The sequence below is a fragment of the Bombyx mori genome, chromosome 1 (genome assembly GCF_030269925.1).
Source record: "Bombyx mori chromosome 1, ASM3026992v2".
In the NCBI taxonomy this organism is placed as follows: Eukaryota; Metazoa; Arthropoda; class Insecta; order Lepidoptera; family Bombycidae; genus Bombyx; species Bombyx mori.
The window spans coordinates 3,230,300-3,254,896 of NC_085107.1; the positions used below are offsets into that span (position 1 = coordinate 3,230,300).

General features: G+C 33.2%; 1 protein-coding gene and 1 non-coding gene across 3 annotated transcripts in view; one reads left to right on the top strand and one right to left on the bottom strand.

Annotated features, from left to right (window-relative positions):
- The first annotated feature begins 540 nt into the window (after positions 1-540).
- LOC101736593 (uncharacterized) lies at positions 541-6,925 on the top strand. Its single transcript, XR_009974464.1, has 2 exons — positions 541-1,018; positions 1,101-6,925. It is a non-coding gene; the product is annotated as an uncharacterized LOC101736593 (transcript).
- Positions 6,926-10,283: 3,358 nt separating this feature from the next.
- LOC101736825 (importin-7) overlaps positions 10,284-24,597 on the bottom strand; it is a 30,438-nt gene continuing 16,124 nt past the window's right edge. The window contains exons 5-14 of one of the 2 annotated variants that reach the window (XM_004932773.4): positions 22,915-23,060; positions 22,026-22,829; positions 21,718-21,941; positions 20,519-20,695; positions 20,124-20,260; positions 16,784-16,986; positions 15,944-16,086; positions 14,222-14,333; positions 13,578-13,721; positions 10,284-12,939 (exon numbers count right to left, since the gene is read on the bottom strand). In XM_004932773.4, coding sequence (XP_004932830.1) covers positions 12,884-12,939; positions 13,578-13,721; positions 14,222-14,333; positions 15,944-16,086; positions 16,784-16,986; positions 20,124-20,260; positions 20,519-20,695; positions 21,718-21,941; positions 22,026-22,829; positions 22,915-23,060 — 2,146 coding nt within the window. In that variant the 3' untranslated portion in view covers positions 10,284-12,883. Of the gene's footprint in view, positions 12,940-13,577; positions 13,722-14,221; positions 14,334-15,931; positions 16,087-16,783; positions 16,987-20,123; positions 20,261-20,518; positions 20,696-21,717; positions 21,942-22,025; positions 22,830-22,914; positions 23,061-24,597 lie in introns of both variants that reach the window. The other variant, XM_012696020.4, reaches the window with a different exon arrangement.

The following is a 24,597-nucleotide window of genomic DNA, read 5'->3' on the forward strand; positions in this document are numbered from 1 at the left end:
TGTAGAATTCTTCGTTTAAAACTAAATCTTGTGTTTGTTCCGTACATTTTAGGCCTAATAGACAATACAGTAAAGTAAAGTAGGTACAATCTTTGAATCTAGATAGATTATTCTCAAGTATGTAGTGTGTTAGGGCATATAGTAAGATAGGTGATATTAATATATATATAAGTTCCAGACAGATTCCCGGGGCTTGCAGTGCGCATTACAGTATGCTATAATAAATCTATTGATTGATAGCTTTGACATGCGCAAAGAGCCAGAGTTACGGGTGCATGGCATCTACAGAGCCTGGAATCAGCTAGAGACGATCTAGTCGAGTACTTTCTTTGTTCTATTTGGTTTTATTTATTTGTGGTTAAAACGGGAGTTCAAATGTTAACAATCATACAAAAATTTGCATAGCCATTCTTGAAATCTCGCTCCAGTACCAGTGTTCATCAAGGAGATTAGACAACGCTAGAATGCCCACATTCACTCTGCCCAGAAATCATTATCACTGAAAAGAAATGAGCTACAAGAGCAGGTAATTTCTTTTGCTAATTTTAGTATTCTCTTTGTTATCCTATTCTATGTGGTAAGTCTATCAGATCATTGGTCATAAATAAATAAATAGGTAAGGTCTTTACAAAAACCAGCATAAATCCTAAGCAAGAATCCTAAATCAAAGTCAACTGTCAATAAAATTTTTATAATGTATACCTACCGCACTGAAGTATGAAATCTAAAAATCTATTAGTTTATAAGTCTATGTACCGTACCATAGATTATACACCGTAAGAGAATACAAAACTAAACATCATTGCTTGACTTTCTGTGGTTTAGGAGTATGAGAATAGAAGTAATAGTGTTCTGTGTATGAGAATACTCAATACAGACAGAAAGTTGTTTTAAAAAATTGTCCGTCGAGTTTCTGTGTTCAATTTCATTGTTTTGTTTCAGTTATTAGTGAGTGTACGTCTGCGCAGAAATACCAAAAGCTGCATAGCTTTTTAGACTGGACTGCGTTGCAAATAAGGTACGTTATTGGATAGAGTTAAGTTAGATGGATAAAATCAATAAATCAGGTGTTGCGCATTTCGAAGCTTTGATTTTTATAGGATGGCCACTGCTCGTGGCTTCTTCTTCGACGACGAGACGGGCGAGTTGGTCACTTACGGTGTGAACGAAGAAACTGGCGAGCCGATGGTTAATAATCCAACGGTGTCCTTTTTTGGAACACCTCGGCCCATTCCACCGATGGAGACTCCGAATTTTCCAGAAGGTCCAATGAGTCAGACAAAGAAGTTTCAAGCACTCAAGGAAAACATAATCGCAGGCTCCAATCCCATTAGCCACCGCATGCTGCTCTTTCCATCCGTGATGATTTTTCCGGAGCTCTTCTGTGTTCTGCTCCTCATTCTAGAGGTGTATCTACATGTGAAGTGCCACAAGAAGAACAAAAAATTAAAAGATCAAAACTTGTACTACCGAAGTCCGTTTCATGTCGTAACAAGTACTTTCTGTGGAGCATGCCGTGAAAGTGAGCTGGCTTCTAGGATAGGGCAGATGCAAGACAAGCGACGCAATCGTTACGACTACTTCAGAGGGATTGCCATATAATGTGGTAATTATTATTATATCTATTAAAACTAGCAGTTCAACTCACAGCTAATGAGTTATGTTTCTGTGTGTTTTTCCACTTTTTCTCCTAGATCTAAGTATATTTCAATATAAAAGGCATAAAATTGTCGGTATCTCTTCTAGAGAATATTTTGGGTAACGGTCCTATTATTAAGTATCTATGTAGGATGTATTTAGAATTTTGATGTATACAGTATGCATTTAAAAACTTTGATATGTAAGATGTGTTGGAAACAATTATTAATGATGAATACATGCTCGCTACAAGTAGCTACATATTTTGTTATAAAATTAAGAATTTAGGCTCATTCAGCTTGACTGAGGCATCTGATACCATGAAACTAAAAAACTATTGAAATATGTCAGGAGTTTACCAATCGTCATATTGCCAGTATATTTTGCCATTACTGAGGTTCATTATTGTTCATGGTCAAAGTACATCTATGACCAGTCTTATAGAGCTTTGTTAGAAGTTTTCATGAAATGCAAAAAATCAATAAAACAAAAGAAAGGGAACACTGTTATAAATTATCCCAACAGGAGGGTGGTTGAGTGCTTTGCTCACTCGGTACCAAGCAGTTACCAGAACCTATATATATATTGCAAAGTGAATGCTGTTGTGAGAAAGGAAGCCGAAATCTAAATTGTATTGTAGAAAATCTGTTACACTCTTAAAGCTTGAACGCATGACTGATTTACGGCAGAAAAAGGCACAGAATAGTAGTGCCAAACAGGCACAATACCAACAATATAACCATATGAGACGTTACCTTTATAATAGTGGCCTAGATTAAGATGAGTAATAATTATTTAATAAGATTGGTGTCTATGAACACAAAGGTACTAAATTGTGGTAAATGTTAGTTTTAAATGACTCTAACTGTATTGGCGTAAGTAATCACATTCATAAACATTATGTAATTGTATCTTCATTATATGGTAATGTTACAAAATCATCAATTGAAAATATCTGTTTAATTTTCCAAATTATTACACCATTGCTGTTAAAATAGTTCATAGATTCAAACTCAAATTAATCAACGGGATATTCTTTCATTGATATTGAATTTAAGCCTATAAACTACATGAATATAATCTTCAACTATGTAACCCTTAATCTTAGCGTAAGCATCTTGTAATTAATGATACCACATCTTTAAACAAGTGGTCATATTTATATAAGAATTTCAATCATCTCTTTAAGTGTAGATGATGGCTTAACTGAGACGGCTCTGGTGATGATGAAAAGTCAATCATTTATTCCATACTATTATTATACAGCATATTACTGTTATATTTAACAGATGTATTCAAAATCTTTAATTGGTCAAGTTATACTGAAATGGAGGAATTCACTTGAGTATTATTGAAGTGACTGGATACTAGCCGATAGTGGCAAAAATGTGATCCTATTAATTAAATACTCTTAGTATTTTTTTTAGTATTTTATTAATCAGGCAACTCATCTCGTAATGGCAATATAGCGTGCCTTTGAGCACCACACTTTTCCCACATCCTGCATAAGCCACCTCAGCTAAGCAAATACATATATATATATTCCAGTAGATAAACTTTTAATAGTACTTAAAAATGTAAAATTTTGTAGTCTTCGCGTCATTGATAACGAGAGTAGACGCTCTGATCAAATTACAACTTTTTAATATAAATAATCATTATTTAAAATTTATCTAAAATTTGAGAATATTTGTAATTTATGTTCCTCACCAACGTAATAACCGGCTTGAGACATCCATCTCATGTATATAATAGTCGGTTGTTCAGGTGATTTTTAATGTTATGATGAAGAAAGATACAGTACTACCTCAATCAAGTAGTTTTATATAGTCCAGCTTTGTACTGGCATCGGTACTTTGGTGATGTAACAATCGAGAATCTAATTGAGCGATTTCTAATTTCTGAATTTTACGGTCAATAAATTTTAAAAAGTACTTTAAATTCAACAACGCTTTTCCTCTTTCTGTCCGAATTAAAATATCTCAAAATGTTAAACGTATTCACCCCACATTGAACTCTCAAATTCAAATTATTTCTGTTATACGTATAAATAAAACAGTGGTTCTGAATATATATAATAAACAAGTTTATCTTAACACGTGTATATTATTAACGATTCTCGATTGATATGTCGTCATAGGTTAAGTAAATGTTGTCGAATTATTTTCAAACTTGTGTTCCGTACGTGAATTGATTTTAATTAAAGAGGACGTGGAGGATTTTTCCTTTTGTGTTGGTAGTCTGAGGCTCATCTCCGGGTGGCCGAAGAATTAGAGTTCTTTGATGTTAATCTTAAGAAGAAAGTCGGTCTACTTTAGTCCAAATACTTTATTATTAATTATTACTTTAATTTTAATCCTAATAATAAACATGAAGTCTGAAGTATTTAGTTGACTCTGGTACATTTGTTTAATTATTTAAATATATTTTTTAGTATTATCTCTAATAGAATAAAACTATATTACGCACACCTAAATTTGCTCAATTCCAAATATAATAGTATAAGTGTTAGTTACAATTTGTTATAATATATCTTCATTTCGTTTCTTTTACGCTCTCTCTGTGCTGATCTTTTATTTAAGTATTCCGAAAATAATTAGAAATTTGGTTAATTACATTTTTCTGAAGACGAAATCTTCGATCGTCCTTTAGCATGACTCTGCTCACTACACAACCACGTCAAAGTCAATATATTGGTTTTTTTTTTTGTTATGTCATATCATCGGCCTTCAAACACACACGGAACAATTCGTAAATTTCCTTGTCTTTGGACTAAACGTAGACTACGAATAGAGGTAATAAAATTATATAAAAAAAATTATATTAGGTAAGTTCGATTTATATTCCGGTTATTCGTAAAATAAGTATACATAAAATAGCAAATGTACGATAAAAAGTACACGGACAAAACTCGCGCATGTGATAACAGAAGTAGTATGTACTGGTCAAGAATGAACAAATGTTCTGAGACTAGGGTAGGTATGTGTTGTGTTCTCTACACTCAAATTCCGTTTTAACTGAATTACTGTCTTGTTTCGATTGCATCTTAATTCCGAGGTGACAATCACCCGCTCTTACCCTCGGTCGGACTTAATTGGAATGAACTGAACGCATTCCGTTTATTCCTTTCAATGTATTCCAATTAAGCTCCCTGAATCGATCAATAATATTTATTATTAATCTGTATGCTTATTGCGAGTTTCTTAACGTTCTCCATAGCGTAAAAGTTAAGCCAATTATGTATACAGTTGCAACAGTATCCCTAGCGGCAAACGTACGCAAACGATCCCACTCCATACAAACACGAGCTAACTTTTACGCTATCGAGAACGTTAATAAACTCGCACTAAGCACACTGGTGTGTTCGAAATGAGACGGTAATTGAGTAATGGTGTTGTAAGTAAATCTGTCCTATATACATGTTCTTTCTCTGATCTGTCAGCCCTTTTCTAATGAAATCATTAGTTTGTAAGTTAATTGATAGTGGCAAAAATTTAAGGCCGTTGACTTATCCGGCATTCGTAAATCATAAGAAATATATATGTATTTATATATAAATAAAATTACATATATATTGACTAATATCTCGTAACTATTCACTATGTTTAAATTTAATAATAATTCTACTAGTATGTAGGTTTTAAAGTTTTCGACGATGACTTGATCAGAATTTTCGGACGTGATTATTGAAAGAAAAGCGATTACAACAAACACGCTTTTTATTCGTAATTTTTAATTATAATAAGACTGATGTCGCAAAAACGAATGGTGTATTGAATGTTGTTGGAAAAATAGGCCTGCTAGGTGGAAAAGACGATTATAGTTTATTGAAATATAAAAAAATACGAAGTCGTAATTTGTAATATACATATATAATAATATAATGTACATACATCTATTACCGTGTTCAACTAAGGCTATATACAACGAAAAAATTGAGGGTTTAAATCCAATATCTGTAGGTAAATTAATCAGGCTATGACGGTGCATACATTTAATTAATTGTATCGGAAATTCCTTTTAGCGATCTTCATATGAATTGTAGACAGATCGATCGTGCGGTCATCCTGCCATGCGCAGTGTACGCTGATAGGCCCCATCTCACGCTTCTCTCGGAACTTTGTTCGGCCCGGCTGAAATCGATTTGTCTGGCTCACCCCACAACAACCCCACCCTTCTATTAAACTTAATTGAACACGGTCCTATAATCGGACCTATTTGCTATCCAGTTAAGGACTTTCGAAATTTATATATATTGAAAATTATTTTAATGAAATGACGGTAATTTTGAAAATGTTTTGATTCTTGTGATGTGGATGTGATTCTTAAATTGGTATCATGAAAGAATATCCCGTAGTTATTAAATGTATCCCAGAAAACTTCAGACCCTAAGTATGTGCTGCCTACTTTTAAAACCCCTATTTTCAGTCGAAGGTTATCTTTCAGTGTTCTCTTTTAGCGTTAAGACTGCATATTGTACTTTTGTCGTCTAATAGTTTGTATTTTTTTTTGTGTGCAATAAAGATCTACTCTATAGATATTTATAAGTTAAATGCGGAGTTTTCCATAGATGAGGATAAACCAGTAATATGTATAAGTGCTATAACTAGAACAGACGGTAGACAAAAAACAAATTCTCCTTCAAATGGAGGGCGGCGGCGTAATGTTAATGCTCGCACTAATGCCCATATGTTCAAAGACGGCAGTGACCACTTTTCATCTAGTCAACCGCGAGCGGGTTCGTCTATTTCGGCCATGACATATGTATAATAATCAAGATTGAACCGCCAAGAGCAGCCATTTTTATTGCAGGATTGTCTTCATTTTATGGAGCGCCGCTTATACCAATCGAATTAATCGTTAAGACAGATAAAGTCATAAAACTTGGTCTCTATATTCGATGTGTTTTTATTACTATTAGTATTTAAGAATTCAGGGGCATTTAATGTTTTATTATTATGTTTTAGTATTTAGATAGTTCGGGGTTCAAAGAACCATGATAAAGAATCAATTAAAAACTAAATACCTATTTATTTTCTGTCTACCGGGGAGTGGCAATTAAGTATTATGTTCAAACATTAAAGTTTCGATATAATGGTTTTTTAACCTTCCGGAGTAATAAGTACTCCTCAATTACTCACTAATTTTTTTGGCACTCCCTAAGTTTTACCAAAAAAGACGATGTTTTTCAAATTGTATCATTTAATGTATCCAAATATGGTGGTGGTGATGTAACTGGATTGCTGTATTAGAAACTTAATAAATATTTCTGTCTAATAAACAAGAATTTTATTTCCGTACGTATTATACATTTTATAGATGTTGTTTTTATGTATGCGTGACATGTTCGTAGTTGTACCGCGTGCAGAAGGGAGAATATGATCACGTGGACTGATTGCAAAACGGTCGATATATATTATAAATAATATTATAAATCTGAAAGTGTGTTTGTTTATCCTTCTTTCTAATCGAAACGAAGCAACGGATTGACGTTGTTTTTTTAAAGTGATAGTTTTAGGTCAAGAGAGTGACATATGTGTAATAGTAATAGAGTGACTAACTACCTTTTATTTCGAAAAAAAATCTCATTTCCACACGAAGCTGATTTAATGTTTTTAGAAAAACTACATGAAATACGCGGGCGAAGTTGCGGGTAGCAGTCAGTTTTCATATAAATTGACTTTCATCGATGCGAATTGCCTTTGATTGTTGGTTAAACGATTGAAGAAATTGCACATTGTCGCAAATTAGTAATCGTGTGCATTCATAACGCATGCAAAACGAACATGAAGTATCGAACAGGGAATTCTTATACAATACTAGCTGTACCCGTCCGCTTCGCTGGGCATTTAAAATTAACATTATTATTTATCACCCCCACAAAGATTCTCATCATTAAAGCCTCCGCAACTGGTGTAGGGAGTCCAACACTCATATAAATATTAGCCTATCCATTAAGTGCATGTATTTTCTACATGGATACCAAGTTTCAAGTCAATCGCATGCATGGTTCAGTACTTTTAACGGAACATCCGTAAAAACCACTGTAGATTTATATAATTATAGATAGATGGCAAATGTGAAAAAGTTTTCAAATTAAATTTTTTAATTTCTCACATTTTAAAAAGGACAGCATTTTATGTTTTTAAACTAAAATATCAATTGAGTAGTGATTTATTTTCGAATAAAACAAATATAGCAAAACTGTTGACGCAAGGTTGTTCGATATTTCTACAGGAGGCGACTGATTGTACCATCCGGGCAACCAGTACTATCAAAGTTTACGATGTGAATTAGGGATACAAGTAATAGCACTCATTTATTTCTAAGATGGGTGTACGAGCGCACGGACAGCTTGGTGTGGTTATTGCTGAAGCATAGTTATAACAACTTTATACAATGTTCATAGAAGGGCATAAGGTGGAAGATTGAATTATATTATTTAAATTCACAGGATATAGTTTCAACCTGTAGATCTAATTCGTAGCACCCTAGTTTCTACCTATACTTCTAGTTTGTAGAAAATGTCCATTGATAGCGCAGTGGTAGCGTAGACCAAGCAAATATTAATCTTCATTAATTCCTAGATATTTAACATTATGGAGTTACAATTGATAAAAATCAATGTAGAATAACAGACTAGCTAGAAGTATAAAATGCGTGATGTATGTTATAGGACGATTCCTTGAGTAAAAGTAGTTCCTATAAATTAGTTAAGAAATTTAAGATTTTATTTATTTGAAACTTCTCTAAATCAGAGAATCCGTTTTCAAAAATGGTTTTAAAAACCTTTGTCTGGCTTAAAACTAAAAAGTTTTCGTTTGCGCGTTTTATGAAATTCTAAATTCATAATAAATTAACAATTATAGTCGTGGAAATACTTAAAAATCTAGTCATTTTACGAAGTTGAAAACCCGCTACACGCTAGCGGTTAATTATTTATCCTTATAATGCGAATCGAGACCTTTGATCCCCTTTGATACGTATAGTATACTTATATAAGTACCGTTAGGTCGTATCGACCCGTCTGGGCGGATATCTTGTTTAGTCTAGACAGTAGACACAATGATGCCTATTTATAGATTGAATTTCGTAGTGGCACATTATCGGCCGGCGTATGAGGACGGTACTTTAATATACTCTAGACATAGCAACGTATGTATTTTAAGATTCTAAAACTCTGTTGGTATACAACGGTTGTTTTGGAACTTTATATCTTACGTTAGTGATGTTTTTTCTCGGAAACGATGTTGTTATTTTCAAAATAGATTGTCGTTTCGGGATATTTGATGCGAATGCAATATCGAGGGGTGTAAGTCTATTTGGTTTAGGCGACATTTCGCTTAATACGCAATGCTTAACTTTGTAATTAAATGTGCGTTTTATTTAGTATATTAGCATCAACAGTTCGACGTTTTTAATTGAACTTTAATTAAGATTGCTCCTCCATTCAAATAGCCGAAGAAGTTTTTTTGGTCTGATATTGAATGATTGAATTTTTAAACTTTTATACCTCTCTTGTATAGTTGCAAGGTTGTCCCTTAAACCAAATTGCCTTTCACCCTTCGATATATAGAAAACAGGCTTGAAAATGAGTTTCGTTCGTAATAACAAGCAATTTTAATGTGCGGGTATGACATGAATCATAACATTTCTGGAATCACTGTATAAATATACGAATCGTAAAAAGAAAATACATATTCTCAGTTTATATCTCAGAATACCGAATAGCGTTGCGGCTAGGGCGGTGTTCGAATCCTGTAGATAGGCCCCATTTTAATACGCTTTTATTAGCTTCAGACGTATGTATGTATGTTTGTAACGGAATCTTTGAACATGATTTTTTCTTCTAATGAAATACGTACATAACAAATTTACACGTCAGAATTCTACAATAGAGGAATAAAGTTTTGTAATAAGAATTAAATCTCCAAAATATATAACTGGCGTAATCACCATACAATTGAGACTTCTGCTAGACTTAAGTCTGGAGTGTGGCATTCACGTTGTTAATGGATTCCGGTGGTCACTTAACACCAATCGGGCCATTACTTCATTCAATTGTCTACGCAATAAATTAATTAAAAAACTTTTTACGTACATACTTTCTATCAAGAAAACTCTCAATCCGGGCGTTTGGGCTTTTAATATGGGATGTCTTCAAAAAAGTTCTCGGTCCTCAAGAAAGCGTGTTCAGCAACCATTTCTTTTATTGCTTTACATGGGTGGACGAGCTTACAGCCCACCTGGTGTTAAGTGGTCACCGGAGTCCATAGACATGTACAATGTAAATGCGCCATCCCCCTTGAGATATAAGTTCTAAGGTCTCAGTATAGTTACAACGGCGGCCCCATCCTTTAAACCGAAACGCTTTACTGCTTCGCGGCAGAAATAGGCAGGGTGGTGGCACCCAACCGTGCACATTCACAAGAGGTCCTACCACCAACATTTACACCATTATCAAATTAAGTTCAACATGTAATAATATAACATCACTTTTGGACTTCGAATAAGTTCATACCACTAAGGCACTAAGCGGACTGAATTATTTCATTTTCACAACATAATGAATACACATTTGGTGAAAAAACTTACAGCCTCTTTTTTTTATTTATTAATTAAAGAGTTATTAAATAAAACGGCAATTTATAAAATACACATTAATATTTTAATAGTGTACAGGGTCAATCTAAGCTTCGATACAGACAATAGAAATAATTCACGACGATCCATTTTCTGGTAACGGAAAGAAATTGAACAATCATTAATAGTATTACAATAAAATAAAAAAATTCGTTACATTGAAAACTTTGTCACATACATAGATTTAATTTAATCATCACATTAATATTTTTCTCTATTTATATCATTTACGTAACAAACTAACATCGATACTGTGATTTTTAAGGATTTTTTTTTTGTAACATCAATGCGGTAAATTTTATTTATATTCGATAGTGTGATTAAAACGTTATTAACAACTACTATTATAGTAACAAAAATATAGAATTATGAGCTTGGCCCGTCATAGTCTTGATGCTTGACGCATTTATGTTTATCAGATCACAATGCAATTTAGGCGTTACGGTGGAGACAAGTGTGCTTAGTGTGAGTTTTTAACGTTCTCGATATCGTGAAAGTTACCTCATATTTGTATGGAATGGGTTCGTTTGCGTACGTTTGCCGCTAGGGGCGCTGTTCCAACTGCATACAAAATTAGGTAACTTTTACGCTATCGAGAACGTTAAGAAACTCGCACTAAGCACACAGGTGGCCAGAGCTTTACGGTATAGCGCCAATTATTATAATTATCAACTCTTTTACTAATTTATTTACAGTGAACACTTTAAAAATAATAGACATCCTAGTGAACTTCTTCAGCTGCTGTCGCATTCTTAATCGCGTAGTGCCACTTCAGTCGGGTGTAGGCAGCCTTCCGTGTTGTGCATCAACATTTCTAAACACCCGAAATTTTTTCGGAAATAAACCTATTGTACAGACAACGAACATCAAAGACACATGCATTTTTTTTCCTAGACATATTTTCTTTATTCAACATTTAGTGAAAGTAAAACACTAATATTATCGTGATACATTTCAACACCAAGTTTCTGTATATTCCCCCATCTTAAAGATCACAATCCTTTACAATCTCCACGAAATTGTATTTTAATAATATGTATTATACGGGTAAATAATTATCGAATAATATTCATTGTGATACAATAAATTCCATTAACATCTAACATTTTTAAATTATTATGATGCGAATAATAAAAGTTGCTTCTCACCAATAAATAATAAAATATTGGATGCAATGTAGTAACTAGTCGAAACTGGTTATATTTATAGACTATGAATTTATTGACAACTTCTGTTAAATATCGTCAAAGCTGAGTTAGGCGTTGCCACTTGTACAGTTGACAAGAATTATTCTAAACAAATGTAACGCATCATAGATTTCATAAACCAATGATCAATGCAAAACCTTAACACTAATCTTAGATAGAAAAATAGTGGCAACACTAATATTTGTCGCTTTAGGAAAGAACATGTGATTTTTTTTAATGCATAAATTCAATGTCCATCGCCTAGAACCGTGAATTAAACATATCATTTGAAACACGGTCGTATTGATACTTAAATTTAATTAATGAATATGATTTCAATACTTCACTCTTTCCGGTAAACATATTATTATTATTTGGATAAAAAAAATTGTATTATTCGACACAAAAAAAAAGCAATTTCAAATGCATCAAGTTTGTAGCGCAAATAAATTAAAAAATAATAATCTAGATTCATTTCGGCTATTCATAAAAACAATACGAATAAAAAGAAGTTTACACACTTTTATAAAAATCACTTTCGATCGATATCACTCGATTTAAAAAAATTCACGTTCATTCTCTTCGGTATATAATAACCAAACAAACGTTCTATTTTATTAGTAAAAAATGTCATTTAAATAAGAATTTTGACGACAAAAATATACTGGAGTGAATTTTTTTATCGGACTAAAAAAAGGTCGAATTTTTCACACTAGTTAGTATTTCAGCATCGGCGTCCAAGCGGCTTTAAGCAGTCCGAAACAACGTCGACATAAAATATAATCATTTTTTCTAAACTTAACAATGGTACATTGGACAAATAAACAAAAAAAACAAATACACAAAAAATCTGAGATCCAATGCCAGACTTCCAGTGAAGCCAACCGGTACTGAACCACCACTCCAATTGTGTTTGCTAGACTATATTCATAATTAAAAACAAAAACGAATGGATTTAGTTAGTTGCATACGCTAAAATGCCTACAGGTCTGTCAAAACAAACGGTGAACATTTACCACAAACAAAAACAGCATACTCAGTAACTAAAACATATAAAACCGTTTAACTTAAATGTCATAAAATTATAGATATCGAAAGAAAGTGTTGCGTCAGTTTCATAAAATGTATATTTGATCTAAAAATACAGGCTCTACAAGCATACATACATAAGCGGAAAAAAATAATTAAATAAAAATATCATTTCCATTTGTTTTCTTACATCGTAAACGTGATATGAGAGCCTTTCGTGAATGGGTTTAAGTTTAAAATTCTATAATCGCTTGAACATAAGCCAAATTGCGTATAATAAAAACCAATGTTGACTTTTGTACAGCGAACAGAAAATAAACTTATGGTGATAATCATTTGATGATGAATGTTACTATAATTTTGTTAGTCCCCCAGTGCAGGCGAATTTAAGATCCGAACTTGAATGTCGTTGGCACCTGAGCTGGCACCGTGAACGAGTAACCTGCAACAAATTATTTACTTAGTTGTATTGAACCCCTATACAAAAAACCTATGGGAATCCGTATAAATTAATTTTCTTATTTCTATTTTTAATTGATGATATTGAAATGGTAATTTTAATATCATTTCAATGACTCTGTTACACGTATGTACTGGTTTCTAAAATAAATAATTTTAATTTTAATAAAAACTCCATCATCGGGAGTTTTATCAATCAATTCAATTAATTTATTTTGTTGTTTGATATTTGAATTAATTAATATATTTACTGACTGAATAATATTTGCACGTCCACCTGATAGAAACACGCTGTTCTAATAACTATCAACAAATTTGTAAGCCGTGTTTTAGCTAATAAAGTTTGATTGATTGTTCGATACAAGTATTCGGGGAGAATCAGCCTTGTTTTCACACACAGACAATCACATGCCTAATGTAAGCTTCCAATACATATATGCCGGGGAAGATAGTGGCTGTAATGGTAGTAGTAATAGCAGCTTAGTATTTTTTTTTCATACCTTACTCATCAAAACCTCAATCTTAAGTATGCAATAAAGTGATCCTTTAAAGTGATTCCTTTGTGCGAATGTGTGCTCTTATTAAACTTGTACATAAGATAAATAATAAAGTGATTGTTACCTCCACTCTGTTCAATGCGTCTGCTGTCCATCTGGGCCTTACGCTGGTCAGCGAGCACAAACACAGCACTCAGTTGCTTCTTTTGGTCTTCACTGAGCACACTAGTTAATGCGTGATACAAAGCAGGCTCGGTGCTCGATAAAGCTGTATAAATAAATAACACAAGTTAAATTAAAGCAGTAAATTTAAAGACTCACTTAAAAAAGAGTATCAAAGCTTAATTCTTAAATTTTTTAAATAGAATATCTAACATGACTAAAGTTTTAAGCAGTTTAAAGACGTATCTTGTGATGGGCTTTGATAATTAGAAATATATTGGAATTTGCAAAGTTCTTGGTCTCTTTAGGACCCTAAACAAAACGCGTCTGCCTATCTTCTTGTATAAAGTTGTAAATAATCATAATAATTTACAACTATGAACCAAATCCAATTTTAAAACTTTAGGTCAGTATATTATCTTCATGGATCCCACAGCCTTAAATGACCGTGATTGAAAAGTGGTTACCTGAACTCAGACATCACATTATTAATTTTGCCACTTTGAGACTAGTGAGGTCTAGTGTCTCAATATTTAATATTTACGACTGCAATGGCATGCTTCAGTGTGAGACGGGCGGCTTATAACATTACATTTAAATACATACCGGAGAGCGTGGTCTTGAATTTAACGTACTCATCGACAGGACAGTCCCTGTCGTCGAGGGGTGTTGTGTAGCATTCAATGGCAGCATCCTCCGGTTCGTAGTCGTCATCGTCCTGCAATACAAACAAATAAAATTGAATACCATTTTCTATTTCATATGTACATATTGCATAGATAGGTGAACAAACTTATGGCCTAGCTCGAGTTAAGCTGTAGTTAAAGAGTTAAACTGTAGATTTACACATAATTTTTTTATGATTTCATTTTTGTCTTCACTTGATAAAAATACATAAATAATTCAAAATCCCTCGTTATTATTAAAAATTTAATAAAAAAAACGCAAGATTAGTTTAATATCTATTATATATTTTAAAATAATATTTTACCTATCCTATAAATGAAAATAAAAAAGTATTCATGATATTTTGTAAGTAACACGTATTATTTTTTATTGCATAGATGTGTGGACGAGCTCACCACAGCCCACCTGGTGTTAAGTGGTTACCGGAGCCAATAGACATCTAAAACGTAAATGCCGCCACCCATCTCGAGATACAAGTTTTAAGGTCTCAGTATAGTTACAACGGCTGCCCCAGTCTTCAATCCGAAACGCATTACTGCTTCACGGCAGAAACGGGTAGGGTGGTGAGTATAAGGTGGTTTAACGAAAAACGAATTTGTTTTCCCGAGTTCATGTTTACATTACATTTGTAATAACACTTTTGAATTATCATCACATTCATAAGAAGACCATTATGGTGAAACAAAATCATATTAATACAGAGCCAGGTACAGATAAAGTGACTGTAAAGCAAAATAAACTTCTTATTTTGTAAGAAACAATAACTTCTCTGTCTAATTTAATATACATTTAATTCTACAGTGCACGGGCTACAGAATAACTACGGTTGAGGAGAAACATAACGCACTTAGGCAGACTGGTATTTAAATATGTATAAAATGCGAAAAACGATATGTGAGTATTACTAATATGTTTTAATTTCATTATAAGTTTGCTAGACTGCATTGTCAGTATTTGTCAACTTTTATTTTCAAAGCAAATTCAATAATTATTGTTTTCAATCATTCGACTTCGGTCGCTTTTATGAGGCGAGAAATTAAAAGTAACCAAATCTGTTTGTGAATAATTGGCACTAGTATTACATATGGCATATACCAATGGTCAGAAAGTCATGTTTTCCCTTGCAATGAATAATTCATGCACTGGAAACAAATAGTTTACAAAACGTTTTAAGCCTTTATTAATTACACATTGTTTTCTTTATCTATACTAATATATAAATCTTTAGTGGTTTTTACGGATGTTCTGTTATAACTACTGAACCATGCATCCGATTGACTTGAAACTTGGTATCCATGTAGAAAATACGTGTACTTAATGGATAGGCTAATATTTATATAAGTGTTGGACTCCCTACACCAGTTGCGAGGGCGTTAATGATGAGAATCTTTGTGGGGGTGAGAAATAATAATTTTAATTTTAAATGCCCAGCGAAGCGGTCGGGTACAGCTAGTACTGTATATTATTATATACTATGTACACATGTGATTCATATTATATGATGTTGCCGTAGTCATAATCTTGAAGGGGTTAATAATATACAGGGAATGTTCGTTAGTGCATCTACAATCTACACCATGCAATAATGCACACAGAATTGTTAATTGTTAGTAGTTCCGATGTATGTACCAATTGACTCACGTCATCGCTGTCATAGTAATCTTCAATTTTGGCAGTCATCTCGACACCCTGCTGATTGCTAGTTTTTACTGCCATGCGGGCGAGCGTTTCCAGGTACTCGTGGCTCATTTCCTGGATGTCGTCTTCGTCACTCGACAAGGTCTCTATATTAAAAACAGTACAATTAAAAAAGATAGTGTTACTAATCGTCGTAATAAAGTGAAGTCGTCGGGCCTATGAGATAAGACGCCCAGTGCATTCGTATCCAGCGATACGATGGTGCCGGCGTTTGAAACCAATGTTCCTGATAAAATACGTACTTACAATACAACAGATGTTCACGAAATACTTCCACGGCGAAGGATTACTATCATGTAATAAAAATCAAACCCGCAAATATTATAATATGCATAATTACTAGTGGTAGAGGGTATTGTGGGCTCGCACGGGTAGGTACCACCACTCCGTCGTTTTCTGCCGTGAAGCAGTGATGCGTTTCGGTTTGAAGATGGGGCAGTCGTTGTACTGTAAAAACTGAGACATAGAACTCATGTCTCAAGGTGAATGAATGGTGACAAAAAGTTGTTGATGTCTATAATCTCTGGTGACCACTTAACACCAAGTGAGCCATGAACTCGTTTACTCATCTTAACAATTAAAAAAATCAAGTTCCGGGATATGTTTTATGCAGCTTACTTATAGTGAAAATCTCTTAATTTCATTGAATGTGAGTAGACAGGTTCGGAAAACATTTGACTAAAACAAATGTATCTTTCTACCTTGGCATATAATATTGAGGTCACAATTGCGATACACACTAATCCATACAAGTGTTGATGAACTAATAAATTATCTACTCACCTTCATCAAGATCCTGGTCATCTTCCTCTGAAGATGAATCATCATCAGCCTCGGCTCGGCTTTCGTAAGCTCGTTTCAAACCATCAAACAGCACCAAACAGGACGGCAGCAGCTTAGGAATGAACTCATCTAGGTTGGGTCGCTGAGGGCCCATGTCCAGTAGTGTGCAAATGCCGAGCACGCAAAGTTTTCTGTCATGAAGCCTGAAGGAAACACTCGTTATTATCTGTTTTCGTCATTATTATTTTTTACATTTAGAGCACCTACACTTAGTAACTTGTGTCGCGTGAATGCAGCATAGTTATAATAAATCAAAGTGAAATTGAAATTATTATCCTACAATTACGATGTTAATAATTCAAATTAAACGACATTAGCGCGATTGCTGTAATCGTGCGACACATAGAGACTAATTTTAAGGTATATACCAAGTAAGATTACAACATCAATAATCAAATACTTTACATTTTTTTGTACCTTTGCATGTATTTAACTGTTTTACAGGGGCTCTTAATCTGAAAACTAGTTATCTCCATTCTCTAGCTCTTTAATTCATAACTTTCTACCGAAATAAATGCCTTCAGTTGTCAACTGGCTTTTTTTGATAGCTGTTAGTAGCTTTCTTATTTCCTTGCTGTTTCAAGTATTTGACACTAAATAAACACATATATTAAAGTGTTATTTGCCAATTTAAAATGTGGATGTTTTCTGTTCAACAATAAATTGCAGGAATGGTTTCAAGTAACTTCCTCCATTACCACTATTCAAAGTATTCTTGATATCTTACTAGTTTGAACTTGGTAAAGGAACTATTTGATAATAATAATTAAAACTGAGTCAACATTCATATTTATTTTATATTAATTTATTTTAAGTTCATTAGTAAATTGTAAAATCTCATAAGATTTCATATTATTGTTTATTTAATAGGCACAAACAAGACAACTGGCAACAGCAAATAATAACAAACATAACAACAAACTTTATCAATATATTAACTACTCATAAAGTTTATGTGAACAGTGACAAATAAAGTATATGAAAGACTACTAATAAATTCATCAAAATAAATCGAGCCAAAGGCGCGTAGAGACAGTTCCGTAGAATTGCGATTTCCGTGGGAAGTTTTAAAACCTTAAATTTTTCTAATGCCTAATCAGTTAGCAATTTCAAAAAACGGAGGGAGCTTGACGTATTCTTAAAATATTGTTTCATAATGAATCCTATTGTTAAATACATGTAAAGTCTACGTTCTAAATAAACCAACTTTTATTAAAGCAGAAACAACCAAACAGCCTACTGACATACAAATATAGTGAAAAATATATTCCTTGATAGCTGATGAAATGAGATAATGCCCTTTTCACAACCTTCCGATAAAATATATTGTTGTATGAGAACTTATAAAAAAAATAAGGTTCCAATTTTAATTTAAGGAAATGCTGCATGCTGTACTTTGTGTAAACATACTTATGAAGTGTCAAAGGCTATTTACTGTATTTACATTTTTTTTCAGATCTTAACCAGGATGTGAAATGGGCACTTATATGTTTTCTTTAATGAAATGGATGATGATGATTTTTCTCATCAAGTAATGAATGGAAACTACCTGTAAAAAGGACCATATCTGTAGCATGAAGCAGAAAAAAATATCTCAGTATAAAATCACCTTAGATATATTGCGTATAAGTATTGCAGTATCTCTCCAGTCATTTTGCTATTTGATTAGAATGTCTTTTAAGCATTATTTAAAAAAAACATATTGTCTTTTAAATTTTCGATAAAATAATTTGTGTAACTTGAATCGTAATTATATAGAGGAATATAGTAAGATAGAAAATTTGTGCAAGATTTTGGTTACACAATCGAAATTGTAAAATGTGTCTATCGCAATGGACATTGATAACCTAAGAGTGATCGTTAACCTTTTCGCTACGGCAGACAGCGTTTTGTGGCCGTAGTAGTAGCGTAAGGGTTAAAGGTTTCTTTTTTGTAATTTCGATTTGCTAGAGTAGTTGAGACCAACTTGCGATTTTGAAAGATGGCCTTAACAAAACTTTTACAAGTACCTAACTGTAATTATGGACACATTCACATCAACATAGTAGCACTCCTGATACTTTCCATTAAGTATTGCAATTTTATTGTTTCAGAAATGAATACACAATAACAAAAAAATATTAATTATACTATTTCCTAAAAGCCAATACAATCTATGTTGTTCAAACAAATTCTAATAATTGCATGATTTTAAAAATTTCAATTGCATTGGCTGGTCATACTTTTTCATTATAAGCAAGTAAATCATCCACAATTGGCTGGAAATATCGCCAAACATGAAATAGACATTTTGTTAATGGTGCAATAAAAAAATCCCGGAACTGTTTTTTCCCCTACCTATTCACTAGTAAAGGGCTATTCCAGCTTCTCACAGAGGGGTGGGTGAGATCAGGGGCTCAACGTCAGAGAATTTAATTACACTAAGCCTAGCAAGAGTAGTGCTTTGCAGAATATACCACTGGGTTGAAATCATAACCCACTGTGAAGGGCTTTGTTTATGGGTTACTTCACTCTATTTTACAAATAGCAAACATTTAAATAAGTTATTTGAAATAAATAAATCAAGTGTGTAATGTAATATTTTTACCATGTGCCTCTTTCGCTCATTTTAATTTTAATATAATATTTAATAAAATTAAGTGTTTATGAAATTAATTGACATTATACTTTTTTTGTATTTTTGGTTTTCATATAAAATGTTTAATTTTTGAGTAGGTTCAATCAAATGAGATGCGTATTTTAATAATCCATGATCTAATTGAAAAAAAAAACAACAAACCAGTTCGCAACGAATCTGCGTATCTGAAATCGTAATGCTGTATTGCTCAGCTGGCAAATTGATGGATGACATAATTGTCAGTTCAATTTGTTTGAGTTTTAAAGCCTGTCTAAGCACTGAACAGTGGTATTGACATCATGGACCAGGGTACAGTACAGTTAGTAATAAAATATATTTCCCACCACTGGTTATAATCTTGAAATTGATCAAGACCCAAATGTTGTAGCTTTTATAAAACAAATATGATTTGCTTCTACATATTATTTTTATCATATTATATTATTTATTTATTTTATATTTTTAAACTATTTTGAATTTTATAATTTACTTACATCAGCCATTTGCATAACTGAATCATTTCTCAGACACTACATGTTTTAGAAAAAATGCCAGTGAGTATGTATATAAATGCTATTTTGCAAACAATAATAAAAAGCTACAATTGATATGGTTTTTGGATCTTATAATTCTATGAAGGTTACAAATGAAAGGTACACTTACCCCATGAAACAGTCAGTATCGTGGATCCATTGTTTTATGAAATGCTGGGTAATGGACGCATTAGGCACCGCCTCCTGAAGCTTGTCCAGGATAGAAAACAGCAATTGAGGATTGCTGTACAGGATAGCTATGAGGACCTGTTTCAAGTGAATGTTAATGTTTCAGTCAATTGTTCTTTGTTTAATTGTTAAAAGTATAAAAGTTTCGAGTATAAGATCTATGCAGTGGTATGGGCATATCTAAGTACACACACCCACACACATATACCAAATAATGAATATTTTTAATGAAAATAATGAACAAGAAATTGAACATGAACTATGTGATGAAGTTCTTTGGATTCTTAACTAGGTCATCTAAGGCAATATATCAAATCTTAATATTTGATTTATTACCTGAAGCAGCATGGTCCTGAGTTCAGAGGTCTTTACTTTTCTGGTCAACCTATTGAGTACAAGCTCCACAAATGATGGTAGACAATTATCTATCTTCCCAGCGCACTGAAGCACCATGACTTCCAGTAATTTCGCTGCATATATCTCCGATTCGTCTTCGGCATCGGAGTTCAGCACCTGAATCAAAGAAAAATAGAATTTTATTTGCATTCTGAAAGGACTAAATGACTTGGAGGACTTGATTTACCACTTTTGCACATGCTTGACATCGCTGAGCTAAGATATCATAAATACGCTAAGCTTTTAAAATGAGAAGAGAATCTAAGTTATACAGTAAAATATATCAGCCACAATATATTTGTGTCATAATCTAGTTTTAGTTTCCAGATGTAAAATAATTTACTCATATTTTTTTGATAAAAAAGATAACAGCACAAGCTGCTTGCTTGTGCTGTTATCTTTTTTATCAAACAAGGAAGTTGTATGATATTATGAGCTAGCATATAATATGGTAAATTGTAATGAACTGAAATAAACCTAGGTTAATAGCAAGTTACTATAAAAATCATGTATAATTTACAGAGCAGCATAAATCTTTTCGCAAAATTTTCGCTTAGCATTTAGTAAGAATAAAGACTATAATTTTTTTAAATTGAATTTAGGTCTCTGTCTCAATTTTGGGTTATTTTTAATTTTAGATCATTGGTATTAAGTAGAGAATATTTAGTTTATATTAATTCTGATATAAAACATTCTAAATGTAAATAGACAAGTGAGACTGTTTCATGTCAAAGTTGTTTTCTGAGATGTTAGGTCGCTTTGCTTTGAAAACCAGCTGGTTTTGTTGTTGTTATGATCAGAGTGCACAGCCAGAATGTTTTCTTAATTTTAATAAAGTGTGAGAAATTAACAGTATTTAGTTCATCAGCAATTTTAATTTTTAATATTCTGTTGTAATAAATATAATTTTACTTGCGAGTCTAATCTTTTAAATGCTACAACCGTAACAAATGAATAAAGTTCTCTTAAAACTTCTTATGATATTTTAGTACACACACAGTACTTCACAGCTAGCAGTTTCTAGAACATCTTACTAGTAAAATTTTGTATGATAGTAATTTAATTTTCCTAAGATCGCTAAGCACAAAATTTATATTTGTACAAACTAAATTTTAAAAAGCAGATAAACAGTAACATACCGCTTTGACCATGTTAAACATGGCTAGTATGTGATTTTCGTTGGACAGGAAGGCATTGGTATCAACTGTTACATAGTTGTGCAATACGGGCATCATGTCTGTAAAGTAGTCAAACCCTTCCTTCTCAAAGACTTGGTACAACAATTCTAAAACCTTCCACATGTCTTCAGATATGCTTTTAGCTGTTAGATTGCATAGTAAAGTCATGGCTTCTTCATAATATTCTGAAAAATTGATGATTTTGAAATTAGTACAAATTCCAATTTACAGTTTCGAAATATTTTAGTAACTTTTAAGATTCTGCTGACCAATAATGTTGTGATGAAGGATGTGTCCAACTACACGTAGGACAGTTTTTTCGAGTTGTGCCATGATCTCCGGGTTATCTTCCATTACGTTTAGTACAGTCTCCATAGTTGTAAGGAGGCCCATTGCTGTGATGGCCTTTTCATCGGTGCCTGCATCGGTCTCAATTACCTTACTGAATGTGGTAGCAAGGTGGTCTGTTATCTCAAAAGCCATTGGCATTAGCTGCTCAGTATACATTGGCACAATCTTTTGCAACACATTAGCAATATGGTCGTTCTCAGTCTCACGGATAACCTTCAGTAGTTCTGATGTTACTTCCTTAACTTGAGGTTCGAGGATCTTATGGACCTTTTCCTGTGATGTTAATAGCATCTGTACTGCTATAGCCGCTTCTACTTTGACAGGTAAATCAGTATCGTTCAACAAAGAATCGACTGTAAGGCGAACAGCCTCAAACAAAAGCTGCTCGCTCTTGAAGCGAATGCTCGCAAAGCAATGTAATACCCAGCAACCTCTGGCTCGCATATAACCCAGTGGGCTATGGAACTCAGGGAAGACATACATGCTAAGGAGGGAATCAATCTCGTCCTTGTAAAACTTCTTTTTGACAAGGATTTCATTCAGAGTGCCGACCATGTGAAGCGCACCATCACGCTGCCTCGGACCATACTCTCCATTCTGGCAGGTTAGTATCTGCATACAAAGTTGCATAGTCCGTTCGAGCATTCCCTTTCGCTTCTTGCAAGAGGAAATGAGCAAAGACTGTGCTGCTGTTACAGGAGAAACATAGTCCTCGAAAATATCTATAAATTTAAACAATAAAAACCATTAGGGTATGTTTCAATTTTTTTTTAAATAACAACATTTATTACATATATAAAGAAGTACCGAATTTGATGCGTATATATTCATGAGGATCATTTTCCCAGAGGTCTTCGTCATTTTCAGAATAAGACATCAGGGGGAACAGAACATCTTGTATGATGGCGAACATGTGCGGCTTCAGTAACTTCCAAGAGTGCGAGTGGACTACGCTGTTTAAGGAAAGCAAACATTAAGCTCATTTTCGTAAAACCAAACTATGGACCTTTTACTTCAACATACTGCTAAAATAATCTCGAAAGAGGTTACTGGGAATAGCTATGAATCCTAGAGTACCATAATTTAAAAATATTACTTCTTTATCTGCCAATATGACAGTTTTATTTATATTGTCATATTTCAAAGTAGCCAAGCGTAACGTTTGTATCTATGACAGGGTAGGCTTTTGCGCCATGGTAGTTTAAACAGTAAAGGCTCCTTATTCGAGTTTCACGAACGAGGATTAAAAAAAATGCAACCCACGGTTTCTGTTTTCGCGTCATATTTACGGAAAATATGGAAAATATGCTCCACGAATAAAGAGCTTTTACTGTGTAATGCAACATGCAGCACTCCAGTATCATGTTAATAGGCAATATTGGTATATCGACTTTGTATAAATAAAGAGCCTTGCATTAGAATTCTTAAAACTTAAATAACACTCTGTTCATGAGTCATGAATAGATAAGAATCCGTCTATATTACTTTTAATAAGAATCGAATTTCTTTCAAAGAGAAATATGTACTTAAGCCTCGTGGTACTTTATAAACTCAGTTGGAATGTGGACTCTCGGGACTATGAAATAAACTCTAGTTTCGCGGGCTTTCTGTAAAAACATAAAAGTACCGGCGAGATGGTCAGCTATCGATATATTTATAATCAATTGGGTATTATGTTTCAATAACCCAAACAGTTGACAGTATAAGTTCATTACAAAAAAAAAAAATGCGTTTGCTTTTCATCATATTTTGTCGTCATAAGAACAAGGGCTAAATACTTCAAATCGATAACAATGTCATATGTACTAACGGCTAACCCTGAAAAGAATATTTAAACAGACACATTGTGATTATACCGAATCTAGTATAACACCAATGTTTTTCCAACTACGTGGTTGATATACTTCGATTTGTGACTGTCGGTATATTGCAATGCCAGTAAAATTGGAAACGACTCCATTCTTCACTAACGACCTCTGACGTTACATCAAATAGTTGACCATTTCATGTAGATAATTTGATTGCATTTGCGAAGTTTCAGCCGTAACGCAGTTAATATGTAATTAAGGATATCAACTTTTTGGGAGAGAAAAAGTCACCAATGTATGGATTCCTGTATTATTTTGTTTGCCTGTACGGCGTCTAGACTATGATTATATGATAAATTATTCAATAAAATCATACCTATGTATCTATAAAATATTAGAACAATAACAACTTGAAACCACGAATAGTGGACTTTATGTTGATTGGGATTGGAATTGACTACCGTGAGACTGCTATTACCAGAGTATTATTACGTTACTTTAGATCATAGTACAATTATCATTTTTTTTTCGTTCCTTGAAGTCTCGAATAATTTAAATATTACATGACATCATCGGTCCATTATGGTGACATTGCAAATGGGTAATAGGGTACCTGGGCGTGGAGAGTTATTGTAATGTTGCCGTTTCTGATTCAAAATTGTGTGATACTAGAGTTAGTTTT